The sequence below is a fragment of the Gavialis gangeticus genome, unplaced genomic scaffold, assembly GCF_001723915.1.
Source record: "Gavialis gangeticus isolate Ggan-Ray unplaced genomic scaffold, GavGan_comp1, whole genome shotgun sequence".
Lineage (NCBI taxonomy): Eukaryota > Metazoa > Chordata > Crocodylia > Gavialidae > Gavialis > Gavialis gangeticus.
In genome coordinates this window covers 86,685,297-86,704,496 of record NW_017729022.1, presented here as the reverse complement: position 1 = coordinate 86,704,496, position 19,200 = coordinate 86,685,297, and the positions used below count along the sequence as shown (strand labels likewise).

At 42.2% G+C, this 19,200-nt stretch overlaps 1 protein-coding gene and 1 long non-coding RNA gene across 5 annotated transcripts in view; one reads left to right on the top strand and one right to left on the bottom strand.

Moving 5' to 3' along the window:
- Positions 1 to 19,200, top strand: part of MICAL3 (microtubule associated monooxygenase, calponin and LIM domain containing 3) — a 164,534-nt gene that overhangs the window by 9,560 nt on the left and 135,774 nt on the right. For all 4 annotated transcript variants that reach the window (XM_019515564.1, XM_019515561.1, XM_019515562.1 and 1 more), the window contains exons 3-10: positions 7,433 to 7,640; positions 9,186 to 9,302; positions 10,936 to 11,037; positions 11,800 to 11,955; positions 12,545 to 12,645; positions 15,903 to 16,160; positions 16,739 to 16,854; positions 18,645 to 18,771. In XM_019515564.1, coding sequence (XP_019371109.1) covers positions 7,433 to 7,640; positions 9,186 to 9,302; positions 10,936 to 11,037; positions 11,800 to 11,955; positions 12,545 to 12,645; positions 15,903 to 16,160; positions 16,739 to 16,854; positions 18,645 to 18,771 — 1,185 coding nt within the window. The remainder of the gene's footprint in view (positions 1 to 7,432; positions 7,641 to 9,185; positions 9,303 to 10,935; positions 11,038 to 11,799; positions 11,956 to 12,544; positions 12,646 to 15,902; positions 16,161 to 16,738; positions 16,855 to 18,644; positions 18,772 to 19,200) is intronic.
- On the bottom strand, positions 560 to 18,928 carry LOC109296247. The gene is made up of 3 exons (XR_002096931.1): positions 18,915 to 18,928; positions 18,303 to 18,305; positions 560 to 688 (listed from the first exon to the last, which is right to left on the bottom strand). It is a non-coding gene; the product is annotated as an uncharacterized LOC109296247 (long non-coding RNA).

The window sequence follows — 19,200 nt, the reverse complement described above, 5'->3', positions numbered from 1 at the left end:
CCCATCTGACTGTGTAGGCATCGATGCCACAGTTGCCTAATTTCTTAATGAGAATGGGGTGAGAGACAGTGTCGAAGGTCTTCCTAAAGTCCAGAAAGACTACATCCACTGCGACACCTGCATCCAAGGATTTTGTTACCTGGTCATAGAAAGCGACCAAGTTGGTCTGACAGGACCTGCCTTGAATGAACCACTGTTGGTTGCCCCTAAGCATGATCTCCCCTGCTGGCCCCTTGCAGGTGTGCTCCTGGATAATTTTCTCGAAGAGCTCCCCCATGACTGAGGTAAGACTAATGGGCATGTAGTTTCCTGGGTCCTCCTTCCTCCTTTTCTTGAAAATGGGGAGCACATTGGCCCTTTCCCAGTCCTCTGGCACCTCACCAGAGCACCACAAGTGCTTGTAAAGCTGTGCCAGGGGTACTGCAATGAACTCTGCTAATTCACTCAGCACTCTGGGGTGGAGATCGTCTGGACCTGCTGATCTGAACATGTCTAGACCCACCAGAAGTTCCCTGACTAGGTCCTCACTGACCCTGGGCCTGGCTGCGCCTCCCCTGGGTCCATCAGGGATCCCAGTGGGGCGGATGCCCAGTCCCTGCTCAAAAAGATGGAGGCAAAGCAATTGTTAAAGAGGCTAGCTTTGTCATCTGGGGTGACCACCAGATTTCCTAGCGTATCCTGCAGAGGCCTTACATTACCCGGTACCTTCTTTTTACCCCCTATGTATTTAAAAAAGGACTTCTTGTTATCCTTGATCCAGGTCGCTAGTCCTAGTTCCATCTCTGCCTTAGCCTTCCTAACAGCCCCCCTACAGTCTCGAGCAAATGCTTGATCTTTCTCATTTGAGTTCTATGTCGAAGGCAGTCAGGTACGTTTAAGGAAAAAGAAAGTGATTCATTTTAAAAAGCTGGAATATGCTGTACTTGGCAATAAGAAATTTCTGCTTTAAGCCTGAAAATAATTCATTAAATTGAACTGCAAGATCTCAATCACATGCTTCACTGTGAACTTAAAGAAGGGGTGGGCAAAATATGGCCTGTGGACCAGATCTGGCTTGCCGGGGGTGCCTGCCAATTGGTCCAATCTGGCCCGTGGCTGCCCCCACAGTGCTCTAAATGGGGCCAAACCTAGCCCGGGGAAGGCTGCACCACGCTTCAGCCCATGCCTGCTGGTCTGGCCGCAGCCAGCATGCACAACTTCCAGCAGGGCTGTTCCTGGTGCAGCTGCAGCCCCCTCTACTCCCCTTGCCTCTAGGAGTGGCTCCTCCTACTCTGCGATGCTGCTTCTGACCAGGAGGAGCTTCAGCTGGGTGGCTCCAGCTCCTAGCTGCCTTCCACCCACTCTGGCCTGCGTGGCCGAGTTGATGGAAGATAGCTGGGAGCTTCAGCTGTGTGGCTCCTGTCCCGCCCACGGGGCTCCAGCACCAGCTACTTGTGAAGCACCAGGTGGCCAGAGTGGGTGAAAGGCAGCCAGGAGCTTGAGGCAGAGCCTTGCACACTGGGGCAGGAGATGCCCTGCAGAAGCTTCCTCCCAGCCCGGAGCGGCACAGCAGGAACAGAAGGAAGAGCTGTCACTAGAGTTGAGGGGAGTGGACCAGCACTAAGGTGGCTGCAGCTGCACCAGGAGCAAATGTGCATGTTGGCTGGGGCCAGGCTGGTAGGTGCGGGCTGCACCGTGGCAGGGACAGCAGGCGCTCCACCCCATATGAAACGCTGTAGGGGCAGCCATGAACCACACTGCCCAGGCAAGCTCTTCTGCACACACCCCTTGCCCCCTCCTTCCCAGTTCCTGGGACCTAGATCACAGGCAACTCCCTGTTTCCCCTCCCCCCCACACATGCGCACACATGTCCCACCTATACACCCCCCCCCCAGGACAGAGGCCACCGTTTGCCCCCACCTTGTGATCCTGGCCTCACCTGCCTCTCTCATTCCTGAACACCACTGTCTGCCACAACAGTTCACTAAAACTCCATATGTGAGATGGGGCCACGAGAAGGTTGGGGAGGAGGGGTGTTGACCTAACCCACAACGTGTCGAAACTCCCTGTGTGGCTCCTGGGCCCAAATTATTGCCCACCCCTGCATAAAGACTTTATTTTGGTATAGATGGAATCTTTTTCAGTGATTGTACATTTAAGTATTTTCTTGTAGCAAGCTACTTTGGTAAGTCATCGCCCAGTTTTTTTTTTTAAAAGAAAGGTAGAAAGGAATTTTATGAATTTAGTAAAGGATTATGTCCTGCTTTATCCAGCATGACTGAGGCACTCCTCATTTCTACATATTCATATTCCCTGAGGAAGCAAAGACATTACAGAAATTTCTGTTTAATGGACAGTCATCTGAGATTTGGGTGATTTAACTTCAGCTCATTACTTGGATGTTAGAAAACATCTTGTTTGGTTATGAATTTTTTCCATTTTGCATGTTCTTTATTTATAGGGTGGGTGACATTTGTTACTCATCTGAATTTCCACTGCATCTAGAAATCCTTGTCATGGTCTAGGACCTCATTATGTTAGGTACCTTAAAGCAAGAATTGCACATGGTATTTTGCTCAGACTGGAACACTTGGATACTGTAGCATAAACACTAAGGGCTGAATCCTATTTCATCTTCACATGCATTAGTGGCACTTACGTAGCCATGTAATTTCAGTTTTTGGTGCTTTTGCATAATTTGAACTTCACTGCTTCCCTACTGAGCCTGCTCAGTAGGCTGCACTTTGGCTGGTAAGTGCCCAAGCAGAACATTGTCACTCAAGCATACACACAGTCCAGGGTAAGTTCTAAAGCTTTAGTTCCAGGGAAATCATGATGATGTTAGAGAGAGAGACCCTTCCACCTATAAACTCAATAGCCTAGTGGTTGGGCGTTTGCCCAGGGAATGGGAGACTCAGGTTCCTCCCCTGAAGAGATTTGAACCTGTATTTTTACTTTTCAATTAAGTGCTCTTACCACAAGGCCACAGGCTAGGCATTATCCAAAGCGCTCTCCTGTCCTTCTCCAGCCCAGCCACCATTTCACTTCTGGCACTTACATATATTGAATCCAAATTGTGCATAAACATAAAAAATACCCAATTACCTAATGCCAAAGTGTCATTTAAGTATGTGAAGGTGAAATAGGTTTGAACCCTAATGATACATAACATATTGCGGTTCTACTTATTGCTGAATAATCTCCAGTGCCAAGTGTTTTGTAAAAGTAAACTTGCCTGTAAAGTACAAAGCTCATTGCAGCTATAGCCCTTTGTTTCCCATAGTTTAGAACATTGTCCTGTATATGCAGCTGCAATTAAACTACTGTTGGCACCTCATAAATCCTTTACACAAGTGCTTTAACTTCTGCTGGAAGAATGTTAGACTTGAGTTTCTGTCAGTGGCCTTTACCTGTGAAAGGATTTGAGAGTGGGTTAAAAATGCATAAATACTCATACTGATGGGATGCTTGAATTACTTAGTCTTAGAGCTCTTGTGGGGGTAGGATAGACAGATATTAATGTATTCCTAGATGCCTTATATGCTACATCCAGACCATCTCAATTTTCAAATAGGTTTTATACTTTTATTTTAAGAAAGCATTGAGGTTAGAAAAATTATTGATAATTAACATAGTTAAATACTCAGTGGACCTGAATTAGAACTATCCAGTGTAAAAGCCATTTTACTCATTTATCCTCTATCATGACTAATTCACGTTCAGACTGTTATAAGAGAAGAGACCTTGCCTGTGTAAATGTGGTCTTGCTGCTTATTAACTCCCTTAGGGATTGGTGTTCTTAAAAGAATGGAGTTGTCATTTAACTGGCAAACTGATCAGCTATGAAGTAATACTTATCTTATATTCTTTCTTGGAAGAAAGAATAGAGTATAGAGTTTGAAAATTGTATCAAAATTGTATCATCAACAAAGAGAATGGTACTGAATTGAAAATATGCACCAGATCTCATTCTGTGGCTTTTTGCTCTATTACAAGTTCTTAACAAGGGGGGGGGGGTAAACCTCTGTCAACAAATGATGAATAGGACACTTAGGATTTAATCTGGAAGCCTTTTTTGGAATTGCATTGCAAATAGCTTATATTTGGGCTGACCTCCTTTTTGGCTGCTTGCTTTGTTTATTTGATACGTCTGGGAACCTGTGACTTTTTTTTTTTCTTCCTAGCTTTTGAATTGTTTCTATATCTACAGATTTGTGTTGCTTCCTTTATGCATTATAACTGCAGAATATAAAAATATTTGTCTTGCGCTGTATTTGTGGCACCTGTTTTAATAACGCATCTTATACTGTTTGAACTTGTATGAGTCTACTATTCTTCAAGTGAAGGCAATTATCAGTTCATTTGCACAATATATGGGCCAACAGTAGCTCCTTAAACCTGGTTAATTGTAATAACTGAAAACTTTGGAGCATCCAAAACAAAGGTCTGTTTTTTAGGACAGTACATTGTCAGTGATTTGGCCTCTGATCAATCTGTAGTGTACTTAAAGTTGCTCAAGAAATATAGACATCTGGTAGAAGCCTGAGAAGGAGAAAAATACCATGAAAATCTTGACTATTTATTACAAAACCATGCTCTGGTCCATTTGAGCTAGTTATACTGAATGCAGGGTTTCTTTTCAGGCTGTAGGCTGGCATACTGATAAGAAATATCAGTGTGAAATCTTGTTTTTAAATCCCACACAGATGTACTGGCACATTAGTCTCTTCACATAATTTAAAGAAGCCTTACTGAAAGTGCAGGAACAAACCATCCCAATGTGCAGGAAGACTAGCAAGTATGGCAGAAGACCAGCTTGGCTTAGCAGGGAGCTCTTTAGTAAACTAAGTTACAAAAAGCTTATAAGAAGTGTAAACTTGGACAAATAAATAGGGAGGAGCATAAGAGCATTGCTGGGGCATGCAGGAATGATGTCAGGAAGGCTAGTTGGAATTGCAGTTAGCAAGGGATGTGAAGGGTAACAATAAAGGTTTCTACAAGTACGTCAGTAGCAAGAGAAGGATTGGGGAAAGTATGGGTCCATTACTGAATGGAGGAGGCAACCTTGTGACAGAGGATGTAGAAAAGCCTGAAGTGCTTAATGCCTTTTTCACCTCTGTCTTCACAGGCAGGGTCAGCTCCCAGACTACTGCACCTGGCAGCACGGTTTGGGGAGGAGGTGATCAGCCAGCAGTGACAAAAGAACAGGTTAGGGACTATTTAAAAAAATCTGGACATGTACAAGTCCACGGGGCCGGGTGGGATGCACCTGAGGGTGCTGAGAGAGTTGGCTGATGAGATTGCAGACCCACTGTCCCTCATCGCTGAAAACTTACAGCAATTGGGAGAGGTCCCAAATGATTGAAAAAGGGCAAACATAGTGCCCATATTTTAGAAGGGGAAGAAGGAGGATCCAGAGAACTACAGACCAGTCAGCCTCACCTCAGTCCCAGGAAAAATCATGGAGCAGATCCTCAAGGAATCCATTTTTAAGCACTTGGAGGAGAAGGTGATTAGGAAGGGTCAGCATGGATTCACCAAGGGTAAGTCATGCTTGACCACCATGATTACCTTCTGTGATGTGGTGACTGGCTCTGTGGACATGGGAGACCAGTGGATGCGGTATACCTTGACTTTAGCAAGGCTTTTGATATGGTCTCCTACAACATTCTCACAGGCAAGCTAAGGAAGTACAGGCTGGATGAATGGACTGTAAGGTGGATAGAAAACTCGCTGGAGCATCGGGCTTAGAGAGTAGTAATCAATGGCTCAATGTCTAGTTGGCAGCTGGTATCAAGTGGAGTGCTGCAGAGGTTGGTCCTGGGGCTGGTTTTGTTCAATGTCGTCATCAGTTACCTGGAAGATGGTGAGGGAGCTGAGGCACATGACTTATAAGGAAAGACTGAGGGGGAACTGGGCTTATTTAGTCTAGAGAAGAGGAGATTGAGGGGGGATTTAATAGCAGCCTTCAACTACCTGAAAGGAGGTTTGAAAGAGGATGGAGCTAGGGTGTTCTTAGTGGTGGCAGATGACAGAACAAGGAGCAATGGTCTCAACTTGCAGCAAGGGAAGTTTAGGTTCAATATTGGGAAGAACTTTCTCACTAGGAGGGTAGTAAAACATTGGAACAGATTACTCAGAAGTGGTGGACTCTCCATCCTTGGAGGTTTTTTAAGACCTGGCTAGACAAAGCTTTGGCTGGGATGAACTAGTTGGGGATGGTTCTGCTTTGAGCAGTGGATTGGACTAGATGCCATCCTGAGGTCCCTTCCAGCCTTAATTTTCTATGATACTGTGATACTGCTAATAATACTGGGCATGGCATTTTTAAGGTGATTATATTGGTCACTAATAATACATATGGTAGAGTGAAAATTTGAGGTGGGTGGGTGAGACTTAAAGGAAATTGTATCTTGTCTAGGTGATCAAAGGCCATATCCACTATATGTAGTTTCCTAAAACTGTCAAGCTATTGCTGCTTCCCTGATGACAATGGTAGGAGCCCATATGTCAGTAGGATACATACCAGAATATTGTACAGTGCTGCTTAAAATTTAATGACTCACTGGTTAAAATACCAGTGTTCCCTGTGTATTGTCTACCCTTCTGCTCCAACTATTGTTCTCCCTTATGCAGGTCAATGACAGAAATACATTTTTGGGGTGGGGAGTGGAGAGAGGTAATGTGTATAAAAAAGAACTTCTCAGCCTTTTTAGACTTGAAGCACCCCTTGGAAAATGCCAGCTGTTAGTTTTTACTCCATTTTTTACTACAGAAAAATAATAGAATAACCCTTCTATTGCAAAGAACTCTGAGCACAACAGGTCAGAATGTTTTTGACAGCATGAATTCCTATTTGAAACCTCTGGGTTTATTATGTGAATCATGTTTACTTACCTAATAGAGATAACAGTCTGTGACACTCCACAACACCCTTAAAAGGATCTCAAGGCACTCCAGGGCACTGCAGCACCATGGTTGAGAATCACAGATATAGACAGATAGCCCATTCAGGATTTGACCTGTGAAAGAAAAAGCTTAAGTCACCCGGTCTAAAGAAAGACGTGTGAACTAGAAGCTTGACCCTATGGAAACAGTGACATCCCCTCCATTTTTATATAGGTGGGAGAGTTTACATCTTAGCATGGTTCTGAAATGATATTTGAAAAACTGTGGGTTACCTGTATGCTTCTTACCACTTCCACTGCTGTGACATGCTTGGTTTGTTTTCGTATTGCAGTAACTTTATTAATATATCATAATGACAGAGCACAAGGATAAGATTTAAAAAGCTTGTTCCTGGTGCAATAGGAGCTTGTGTTCCAAGCAAACAGCACTTGAAGTACATTCCTATGCTGTTTTGTTTTTTTTTTTTTTTAAAGCTGTGAAAGAAATACATCCAAGGCTTTTCTATCTAAAGCTGTTAAATCACTTTATGCTGGTTGTTTTACAGTGTCTCATCATTGGGGCTGGACCCTGTGGCCTTCGTACAGCCATTGACTTATCTTTACTAGGAGCTAAGGTAGTGGTCATCGAAAAGAGGGATGCCTTCTCTCGCAACAATGTTCTCCACCTGTGGCCATTCACCATACATGACTTGCGGGGCCTTGGTGCCAAAAAGTTCTATGGCAAGTTCTGTGCAGGGTCTATCGACCATATCAGTAAGTAAAGCGGCTGTTAGTTCCATATCAGCTCTCATTCGTCCCTGGGAAGAAGGTGGGAGATAGCATGTGGTGGTGATTCGTAGAACTCGGCCTTCGTCTGTAACTGCTCTGATCTCCTGTGCCTGTCAATGATGCAGTTCCACTTCATGTTTTGTATAGGCTTTTTTGGACTACAGCAAGATAAAAGGTCATAGTTGTGGCTGTACTGGGTGCTGCTGCAGACACCTATAATATGCTGTAATATCAACCTGCTGGCATGTCATGGCCCTATTTTTTTTTTCTACCTTGAAAATCAAAGTTGAGGACCTTCCCCCTCCCCTTTCATAATGATGATTCTCCCAGTTTTCAAGTGCTGCACTCACATCCCTACAACTGCCTCACTAAACCCTTTCCTTAGATGCTTTAAACAAGTTGTAGCAAATGACCTGATTCTCTTGAACAGCATACTTTGCGTATATTCCTGCAAAAACGGGAACAGTTCTGGCATTGTTATTTAAAAAGCAGAAGTGTTGTAGTTTTATTTACACCAGCAAATGGAAGACCTTTCCTCCATAAGTTTATAATCTGTAAATTTGGAAGAGTGGAAGGGAATGGTCAAGATGGCTTTAGTACTTTAAAGTTTTAAGGAAAACTGCCAAGTTGTGAATAGTATTTTACTGAGGAAAGAAGAATAAAGCCCCTGAGAAAATAAGACGATGGGTTCTGATGAATCAGATCTGTTGTCCTTTTAAAATTGGTTCAAACAACCATTCAATCAGCAGGCTAATGCATTTCATTTTTTGATAATATATTGGGTATGTGTCCAGCTGGGTTTTTTTTTTTTTTTAAAAAGCAAGAGGGATATGCTCACCACATGACAAAACTGAAAAGGAAATCTGGAGCAAATCTGACCTAGCAATGGCTGATAAGATATGGCTTTTAGTACAGGAGAAGGTCCATCTCATGCTATGAAGTGGTGGATTTAACTATATGAAGGTTCATTCGAACTTTAATTGTACAGATTTCCCTTTCCAGTTTCTAGTTGCCCATATTTTTATTTTTGATTGCATATAGTCCCAAGTTTTTCTTGTTCCTCCTAAAGCAGCTAAATGGTTAGCATTTTAAAAGCTGCATTTTACATTGCAGTGTCTGGAACTAGCCAAGAGGAGTCTCCCTGTAGAATAGTAAAACCCCCTTGATTTCCTATAGCATGCCTGCTGACCTCCATATACCAGTCCCACCTCCAGAAGTTATGCGAGTTTTTGAGGGTGGAGGAGGTGAAAAGCTTGGTGCCCTGCCACTAGACTGTGTGTGGTCAGTTTACATGAACTTTGAATTGCATGTCTTGGGACAGGAAGGCAGTTGTTGGATGAACTCCAACATTGGTGTGAGATTTTGTTTTTTATCTGTGTTATGGTTTACAGAAATCTGTAATTCCTTCTAAACTTCATTCTGAGGATGCTGTAGCAATTTGGCTTCCATAATTTCTGTGTTAATGAATTTATTTAACATGTGTGGTTTTTATGGTCATAGAGTACCTTATTGTCTTTTGCTATCTTGCAGGTATCCGTCAGCTCCAGCTCATCCTCTTGAAGGTTGCCTTGATTTTGGGAATAGAGATCCATGTTAATGTGGAATTTCAGGGGCTTGTCTACCCTCCTGAGGACCAGGAGAATGAGAGTAGGTAGAGTTGAAATGGATAGGAGAGATGGCAAGGAAGTGAATGTGGTGCTTTTCAAAAGGAAACTGACTGGCTTGATCCCTAATAGTTTTTTATTCTTCCTAGTACCCAATTCTGATTTTTTGCCTGCCAAAACTAAGATTGTACTCTACAGTAGTGTATATTAATGCATCCTACAGGAGTGGTACAACACAACAGTTTGCAGTAGTTCGTGCAGCATTTTGGCTTGTCATCCCAAAATACTGAATGACTTTTTTTTCCATAAGTGCAACCCCTTGCAGTGTATGCATTCAGACTGTTTATATCACTTATCCTACAAGCTTGTTGTCAGATTTGTTACTAGCCACACACATCCTGTATGGATGTGAAGTTTGACTTGCTGCATACTGGGCAAAGATTTTTGCTCATGTAGTAAAGTGGGCATTACAGTGATCTTTCTGATAGGCTTTTGTATTGTATCTGACTCGTTTAACCCTGTTTGTCTAAATGCCCTGGCAGGCCATGGCTCTTTGGCACCCTGATAAATGAAAAGACGAGACTTAGGGTGGAAACAGACGTCTCCTTTGTGCTATCAAAAATGTTATGGCATCACAAAACAAAAGCAAGCAGACATCCAGACTTGCTGCTGCACCTTAAATGCTCTAATTTTATGGTCACACCAGAAGATGGTAATGAATTGAGCCACTTTATTGTGGCCCACGTTTGTTTGCCTGTGGTGGAAGAGCTTGGGCAATGTGAAGCTCTTTGGGTTCACCAGCTTCCCTGTGGTGGAGGTTCCCTGGGCTTGAGGGGCCCAGTCCTGCACACCCCAGTATTTCCCAGACAGGATCAGCTCCCTCAGGCATTGAGAGTGCCTGCGTCTTTCCCCACTTGTGCAGATGTATCCCTCCAGGGACGTGTCTGGGTAAGTGAGGTAAGTTTGGGTTTGGGGTGCATGTCTGCAAGCAGGGAACCCTCACTTGCAGACATGCACCCTGTGCAGTATGGTGGAGAATTCTTCTTCAGGGGGTTTCCTGGTGCATGCCTGAAAGGGCGGGAACTCCTGTAGCGGGGTTCCCCATCTGCATTTGCAGCCCATGCCCTGCACTGCTCCTAGAAACATGCACCGACCTAGTGTCCATTCCTGGCAGTAGTATGGATTTACCTACCCGCACCAGCAAGCACGGAGGGGGGGAATGGGAATCTCCCCTCTGCACTTGCAGGTACATACCGGGAAATCCCTTTCAGACAGATTCATCTGCATGCATTCCCCAAGTTGGGGGGCACATCTACAAATGGGAGTTTTCCCTCACTTGCAGACATGCCACAAGTTAGGGCATGGCAATCAGCTGTACTGTCATAGGTCTGTAGACATCCCTGGAGTGCAATTACCTGTGCCATGACATATGCCAGTACATCTGATCCCACTTTACCAAAGATGTCTGTTTCTGGCCTTTTTCAAGTGCAGTCATGGATAGCATAGTGCCCCTGAAAAAAGTGCTAACATCACCTTCAATGATGTGCCTTAGCCAAGTAGCCTCCCAAACCAGGAGTATTGCATGCAATAAGAGCTGGTTTCTATGTTTCATTCTATGATGTGTGTGAAGGTAGATGCACTGAATATATTACCATTAACTTAAGATTTATCCACAGGAATAGGTTGGCGTGCACTGGTTCACCCGAAAACACATCCAGTGTCAGAGTATGAGTTTGAAGTAATCATTGGAGGGGATGGCAGGAGGAACACCTTAGAAGGTAATTGTTCTTGATGAGTCCTCCTTGGAGAATTTTCCACAGCACATGGTTTGCTGTAGCTTCGTCTGTCTTGTAAATATTCTTAACAGAGTTGGACAGAACAGATTTTCAATATCCAAGATACTCTCTGATCTCTTGCTAAACATTAAGCATTTGAAAAGTCTGTCTATAAAGAAGTTGGGAATGTAGAGGAAAAACTTGCATCCTTCAGGAATCCAACTCAGCAGTTGCATTACCACAGGATATAGCTAAGGTGCATGTTCTCTGAACTCGATCTTTACATTTCTCTTTGGTAGCGAAAGATCAGGTGTGTTGAACTAGATAACATTGTCTTTTCCTCATTCTCAGCATTTTCTTTATGGTTTTGTTACCTAAACCTGTATTTGCAGCATCCCTTTGCTTTGTGAGATCAGGAATGGAACTAGTAGGTGTTTTAATAAGCTGGTTGGAGATGATATCTTGCATCATTGCTGCATGCAACACTACGATATTTGAAGTGGAGGCAACTCACTTGTATATGGACAAACATTAACCTAAATGAGGTCTCTGAAAAGATAGGTATATTTTCCTGGTAAAGACTTTTACATGAAGCATTTTTTGTTGCTTCCTTCCCAATCCCCAGAGAAAAGTTTAAAATTTCAAGTTTCTATATCATTTGAGCCCTTTCTGCCTATATCTAAGAGGCACCCTCTCTAGGGTAGGCTGAACTTTTTCTGTAGTTGAACCATATTTCTTACTATCTTTGCTCTATCATCCACTTAGGTTTTCGCCGAAAAGAGTTCCGTGGCAAATTAGCAATTGCTATCACAGCAAACTTCATCAACCGCAACACCACAGCTGAAGCCAAAGTGGAAGAGATCAGTGGTGTGGCCTTTATATTCAACCAGAAGTTCTTTCAGGATCTTCGAGAAGATACAGGTTTGTATGCGGTACCCTGACTTTTAGAAGTGGAAGAATTAAGCTGATTTACCAGTTTTTGACTCTAGCTGTCTGTTTCAAAACTTTCTGACCCTTGATCCAAAAAGTATAATATATTTTATACAGTCCCTCTTTCCCAGTCTGATTTGTTTATTCTTTAGATGCTTGACACTTTTTGCCTACAAGTGTATGGCTGTCTCTTCAAACTTTGGGACGTGCTATATGTTTGTAGTGCTCCATGGAAAAATCAGGGTGCTGAGTCTTTCTCTGTCTAGCTTAGAGCTATGACAAAAAAGTCAACCCATTACAGAGAGAAACAGTATAACTTTCACATATAGGTAAAAAAAGAAAAAAAAATCCCTTGAGAGCTTGTGAATTAAACTGCTTAGTGCAGTCCTATTTGCTAGGGTTTCCAGCTCCTATAATCTGTCTGGCTCTGCAAGGCTGGAACTTTCCAAGGTTTTGGAGGACTTTGGCAAGGCTGTTCATCACACTTAGAGGTAGGGGGCGTTGGATGAATCTAGCGTGCTCTTGTATTGCAGGTTGTGTTTTTGCTGTAATAGCACTTCATCTCTTCTTTCTGTCACAGGCATTGATTTGGAGAACATTGTCTACTACAAAGATGATACTCACTACTTCGTCATGACTGCCAAAAAGCAGAGCTTGCTGGACAAAGGGGTGATACGACATGTGAGTATTAAATTCTTTAAACCTATAAACTAGCTGGTTTGGATGCAATTTGGCAGTTTGCAAGAAGTGAGTGTGTTTCTGAAAGGGATGAAACACATGATCATTGCATATATTCTAGGGCATTTTGGCCTCTTCAAAATGGTTTGATACAAACATGTTTTAGGACATGACTTGCATGAGTTTTGAGCAAACTTTGTGGCAAGCACCTTGTTAAAGAAAGACTCAATATATTGAGTCCTTAGTACAGATTTACAAATGGTACTCTGCCCTCAATTTATGTCTGCCTCAGGAAATAAGATTTCTAATCATAGGACCATTAAATATCTTCCCATGTCTGCCCCAGCCCCAATCTGCTGCATGGCACATGTAGCAGCTGCCAGTGACTTCCACGCATGCCTCAAGTTGGTCAACCCTGTTCTGGTAATATAAATAACCTGCCTCATCATATTTAAAATAAAATAACAACAACAATAATTATAATTGTTGTTGTTATTACTAATAGCATTACTATTATTTAATACTATATGCCCAAGGGGCCCTTGGTTGCCTCCACTATCTGAATCCCTTCCCATCTGTTGTGCACCTTCATCCTCCAGTCATTCATATTTAATTTCTGTAGGTCTGACACCACTACATCACGTAGCCTTCTTTATCTTGATTGTTCATGAGGCCTTCTCTCCTCTGGCACTCTGAGGTGCACTTGCTTTGGTGCCTGGATTGCTTCCATTCTTTCAGCATGTCTCGGCCACTGTAGCCATTGTACTCTGACTTCCTGTCAAAGTTGGGTCTCTGTACAATTGATGCAACTCTGTTGCTTTTTAAGCACCATTCTTGTGTTTTGGGATCATAGATTGTAAGGCTGGAAGGGACCTTGGAAGATCATTGAGTCCAACCCTGTGCACCAGGCAGGAAAAATAACAGGTGGGGTCAGGTGACCCCAGCAAGGTGACTGTCCAGTCTCCTCTTGTGGATTTCCAGGGTAGGCGATTACACCCTCTGGAGGGAGCTTATTCCACAGTCTGGACACCCTAATTGTGAAGAAGTTTTTTCCTAATGTTGAGCCTGAAACGGTCTTCCAGGAGTTTGTGGCCATTACTCCTGGTTTTCCCCAAGGGCTTCCTGGTGAACACTTGTTCACCGAGCCCCTCCATGTACTCCCCTCACGTACCGCTAAGCTGCTACCAAGTCTTCTTTCAGCCTTCTCTTTTTCAGGCTGAAGTCCCAGGTCCCTCAGCTTTTCCTCGTATGGCTTGCTGTGCAAGCCTCTAATCATATGGGTGGCCCCTCTCTGGACTCTCTCAAGTTTTACCATGTCCTTGTTAAAGTGTGGTGCCCAGAACTGGATGCAGTACTCCCATTGGGGGTGTCACCAGTGTTGAATTGAGCAGATGAATCACCTCCTTGGTTTTGTTGGAGATGCATTGATTCAGGTGGAGCACTTTACATGTTTTTACATTGAATTTCATCTGGTTCTGACTTGCCCAACTTGATAGCCTGTCTAGATCCACCTGTATCTGTAGCCTATCTTCAAGCATGACCACGCGTCCCCATAGCTTGGTGTCATCTGTGACCTTGGCGAGTGAGCTCTTCACCCACTTGTCCAAATTATACTGTACACCAAAGATTTTCTGTAAACTCTCCCTTTCAAAATGAGCTAGTGGTATCTCATTTGCTTGAGAGAACCCAGGTTTGACTGCTGTAGATTATATGTGGCCTAATTTATGATTTTATAAACTTGAAGCTTAGTTTTTCTTGGGATGAGCCTGGATGACAGGAGCTTTTGCAAAGCAATGTACTCTCTACTTCCTGCTTCCATTCTTCCATTAATTCTTCATACTTAATGTCTCATATTAATCACCAAGAATTTAACTCCTCCTAGTGGGTTTGTTCTGTAGTATCTCACATGTCAGTCTGACTTGGAGGAATGTCATCTGAAATATATTGGAGGAAATCCTAGATAACATCTGAAAGCTTAGTCCAAATGAACATAAGAAATAAATTACTTTGCTGTGCATAGCTATTATACAATAAACTTGTTTTAAATAATGCTAAAACTCATATTTGCTGCTTATTGACAGACAGACAAATTATTCTGAATTGGAAGAAGAGGAATTTACCATAACTCAGCTATTCTGCACTGTCTGTTTTGTATGACCAATCCTATCTTGTGGTAAATGGAAGCTAAACCAGGGCAGCTTATCTTGTGCTAACTGTGAAAGCACCAGAGTGAAGGACTTAACAAACAGTCTATTTAAAAAAATTTTTTTTTTGGACTAAATAAAATGGTGGTAATCTGCCCCAGGTTAGCTCCCACTTACCTTGGAATAGACACAGTTGCATGAAGCAGTTACCATAGAATAGCTGACATGCAGTAAGTTTCCTCTCTCGCCCTTCATTTTACGATAAATTTGTTTGTTTGTCCACTTCTTTCCAACAGAGTTCTCAGGACTTCAGTTAGATGCTTTTATGTAGTCCTCATTTAAGCTTTTTTGATTCTGACAAGTTTTTACAATTACACGCTGAAATTCACACCCTAGAAAGATGGAACAAAAATAGTTTTTAAATATGCAAAGTGGGAAAATAATTTAACAAATGTCATTACTGTATTTACCCAAATACAAGATGACTGTGAATGTAAGATGACCTCCCCAGTAATTAGACACCCCCCCCATCCCCGCTGCCTTGTGCTCAGTTGTTAACATGGGGGGGGAAAATCCCCTCACCTAAATGCGGGGGGAAAACCTCATCTTCTCATCAAGTAAATACGGTAGTTGTTTTTGAAGGAACTCATGATTGTAAAGGGACAGTTATACTTGATTGAGTCTGATCCATGTTCCAGTTAGAATGTTCCAGTGATGCCTCATTGTCACGTGTATTAAGCGACCCCCCCGCCCCCCATGTCTCCAAATGGCCTTGGGGGGGCACACCTCATCAAATAAGTTTTAGTTACAGTGCCCCGTGGCCATTTTGAAACACGGGGGTGCTTAATACACATGATGCTGAGGTGTTTTAGAGCAGCTCCCCAGGATCCATGCTAATGAAAATGCTCCCCTTCCTCCTACCCGCCCCGAGTACTTGTATAGGCAGCCATTGTTTGTTTTTTTTTCTTGGAAGCCTAGACTCTAGGAAATATGAAGGAATTTGGAGAGAGAATCTAAACCATTGGACTTGGCAATTGTAGGTGGTCTGCATGTGTCACACTTAAGTCTCCCTGTTCACAAGACTATTTTATTCCAGTTTTTCTCTTGTTTGGGTAGGACTATGCAGACACAGAGCTGTTACTCTCACGGGAAAATGTGGACCAGGAGGCTTTGCTTAATTATGCCAGGGAAGCTGCTGACTTTTCTACCAATCAACAACTGCCATCTTTGGATTTTGCCATCAATCACTATGGACAGCCGGATGTGGCCATGTTTGACTTCACATGTATGTACGCATCAGAGAATGCAGCTCTGGTGCGAGAGCAGAATGGCCACCAGCTGCTAGTGGCATTGGTTGGAGACAGTCTGTTGGAGGTGAGTGTTAAGCTTAGCATGTGAACCATGAATGGAAGCACAAGCACTAGCAATTGCACCCTGTCAAACCACTGAAATGAATACAACTTTCTTTTGTGTTTCAGGAATTCTTTGTGTGGGACAATTACTGTTTTATGTAATAAAATGGGAGGGAAGAAATGCTGGGAGTATTGCAAATAGGAAGCGATCTTGTGTAGTAAGCTGAGTGTGTAGAGACCTGATGCATCAGCATTTGTTCCACCTGCTTTTCATTGTGGCTGGGACCTCTAAGGAGTCTGTACTAAAACAGTTTATAATCACCATTCTGTAGTTATCTGAAATTGTGGTTTTGAAGAAGTGCTTGTAAGCACCTCTAAGATATGAATCATTCTAGGGAACAATGGAATGCTACCTTTGGGGGAAGCTTGCTGTGCATCTGGCTTCCATTAATCCAGAGATAACCAAAGTCTTAAGTTTATTTGTGAACTATGCTATGCCTGAAGACTGCCCACTGAATGTATTCTTGGTACTGTTTTATTTTCCTTGCTCAAAAAGTAATCCTTTTCTTTTTGCATCTCTCTTGCAACCTGTTATGTTAGCCATTCTGGCCAATGGGAACTGGAATAGCCAGAGGTTTTTTGGCTGCCATGGACTCTGCTTGGATGGTACGAAGTTGGTCTCTGGGAGCCAGCCCCCTGGAGGTTCTTGCAGAGAGGTAATGGGGAATAATTGTGGGCAAAAGTACAGTTTTTGAACTGTTCTATATCAAATGATTTTGGCCATGAAGTTGGTCTGCAGACCAGATCATGCTAACAGATTGGCCCCACATGTTGGATCCAGCCCATAGGGCTGAACCAATGTGGGTGCCATATGCAATGTGCACCCTGGACTGTCCATGTGTGCTGCAGGTAGCACTGCGGGCTAGATGATAAAGGTCTGCGGACTGAATTCAGTCCATGGGCCACATCTTTTCCCCTGAAATAGGAGAACATGATTGATTTATTAGTTTTTTTAACTTGTCTGTACCATTTGTTTGTCATCCATCACTATTTATTTATTTATTTTTATTATTTTTAAGAAATCCAATTTATATGCAATTATTTTCATTCCTTATAATAATTTGCTCTCTGTCTCTGGACTATATTTTTGCTGTGCCTTTGAGTAAGGGATAAGGGTGGTCAGAGCTGAAAACAGGTCTGGACAAGGGCATTCCATTCATTTGTGATACAAGACTGTTGACACTGAAAATATACTTTTATTTTTTTCTCCTGGCTCTGGTGTTCTAGTTAATTAGATCCATAAATACTAGTTCTGATCAGAGATGTGCGTTTTCTGGAAAATTTTGTATTTAAAAATTTTCCAATGCCTTAAATAGAGTGTAATCTGATTTAGCATGTTTGTGCAACTTGTATTTAGTAAACAAAAACTAAAAAGTACCCCCATGATAATTTTATGTCCCAATAGCCACAAGTATTTGAACTGAAATATTTGATTAGAAAAAAAATTAAATAAGGCACACTTCATGCAATTTAAATATTATATTCAAATTCAAAGCTTTATGTGGAAAGAAATTATTTTTATTGGAAAACGTGTAAAAATGTAAAGACAATACACAAGAACATATACTTCCCTTACATTGTTTGTTTATATTTATGAAGAAAAACAAAGGCACTGAAAACTGTTGACACCCTAATTGTAGCGCACCCAAAGAACTGTGCATGATATGCCGTGGTTGTCCACTCATGTACTTCAACAAAGTTTAACTCTTTTCTACTGAGGTCATTGCAGCACCTCCAGTTTCACTGTCACTATCTGTACAATCACTTGCACTACTTATTAGTTCCATTTCAGAATCAGATTGAGGCAAATCTGATTCAGAACTACTTGAACCACTTCCTCTTTTGCTAAAGGATGGTTTTACCAATAAGTCTATGGGCAAGGGCAGTTTATCACCACTGCATCTTCTTCACTAATTGTGCTTCTGACTGATTCTCCAGAAGCAAGAGATTTTGAGAAATAGAAACAAGCTTAGGAGTGCATTCATTTGGGTTTTGATTTGATCTGCACAGCCAATTAGTTGAATTCATAGCTTGATTTTTAGTTTGGATTATTATGTGAGTGTATTTACCCTCCTGTTTACAAGTCAGTAAAACATATACATACTCTCTCTCTCACTTCCTTGGGATAATCACCTGAAAAACCTTAATTACAACTTTGAAACTGCCAAGCTTGTGTAATATTGTGTTGGCATCCATGTATCGTTACTGATGAATTTTATGAAATGATGAATTTTTAGAAATGGAAAATTTCCCATGGAAAAATAAAGCACTGGAAAATTTTCTGTCCCACATCTCTGGTTCTGATCTGCTTAGTACCTGAAGGGGTGGGTTTATCATTTTGAGTGTTTTAACTGTCCTGACTTCAAGAGAGTCTTACCTTTGAAGGTGACCAAGGGAGATATTTCCTTTTCCTGTTTATTGATCAGAAATTATTATTTTTCCTTAGAGAAAGCATTTATAGGCTGCTGCCTCAGACCACCCCTGAGAATGTGACTAAAAACTTCAGCCAATACAGCATTGATCCTGCCACCCGCTATCCCAATGTCAATGTCAACTTCCTGCGGCCACACCAGGTAACTGAGCTGTGATATACCTTTAACATCATATGACCTGTGTCATCTTGTAGCCATTTGTTTGTCTGAATATTTTGGGCACTGGGAGTGTTGCAGATACCTGCACTTAAATATTATAGACATCTCTCAGAAGCATTGAAAACTTGTCATTTGTGGCCCTGAACTTTCATGGGTTTTGAGTTTAAACTATGTGAGTGATAATGTTGCAGTATTTGCATTTTCTTTATAAAAACAATAAGCATTCTGTAGCTGCAAATTGGTGTCCATAGTGAGGTGAAGACTGAAAGGACAGCATTGTTAAGTATCTGTTCTTTATGGGCCTTAGACAGACATTATATTTATTGCATGATTATTGTGTTAATTGTGCAATAACTTGTAGCATGCTACATGGTCAACTAATTGATGGTGCCATAAAATGGCAAACCTTCA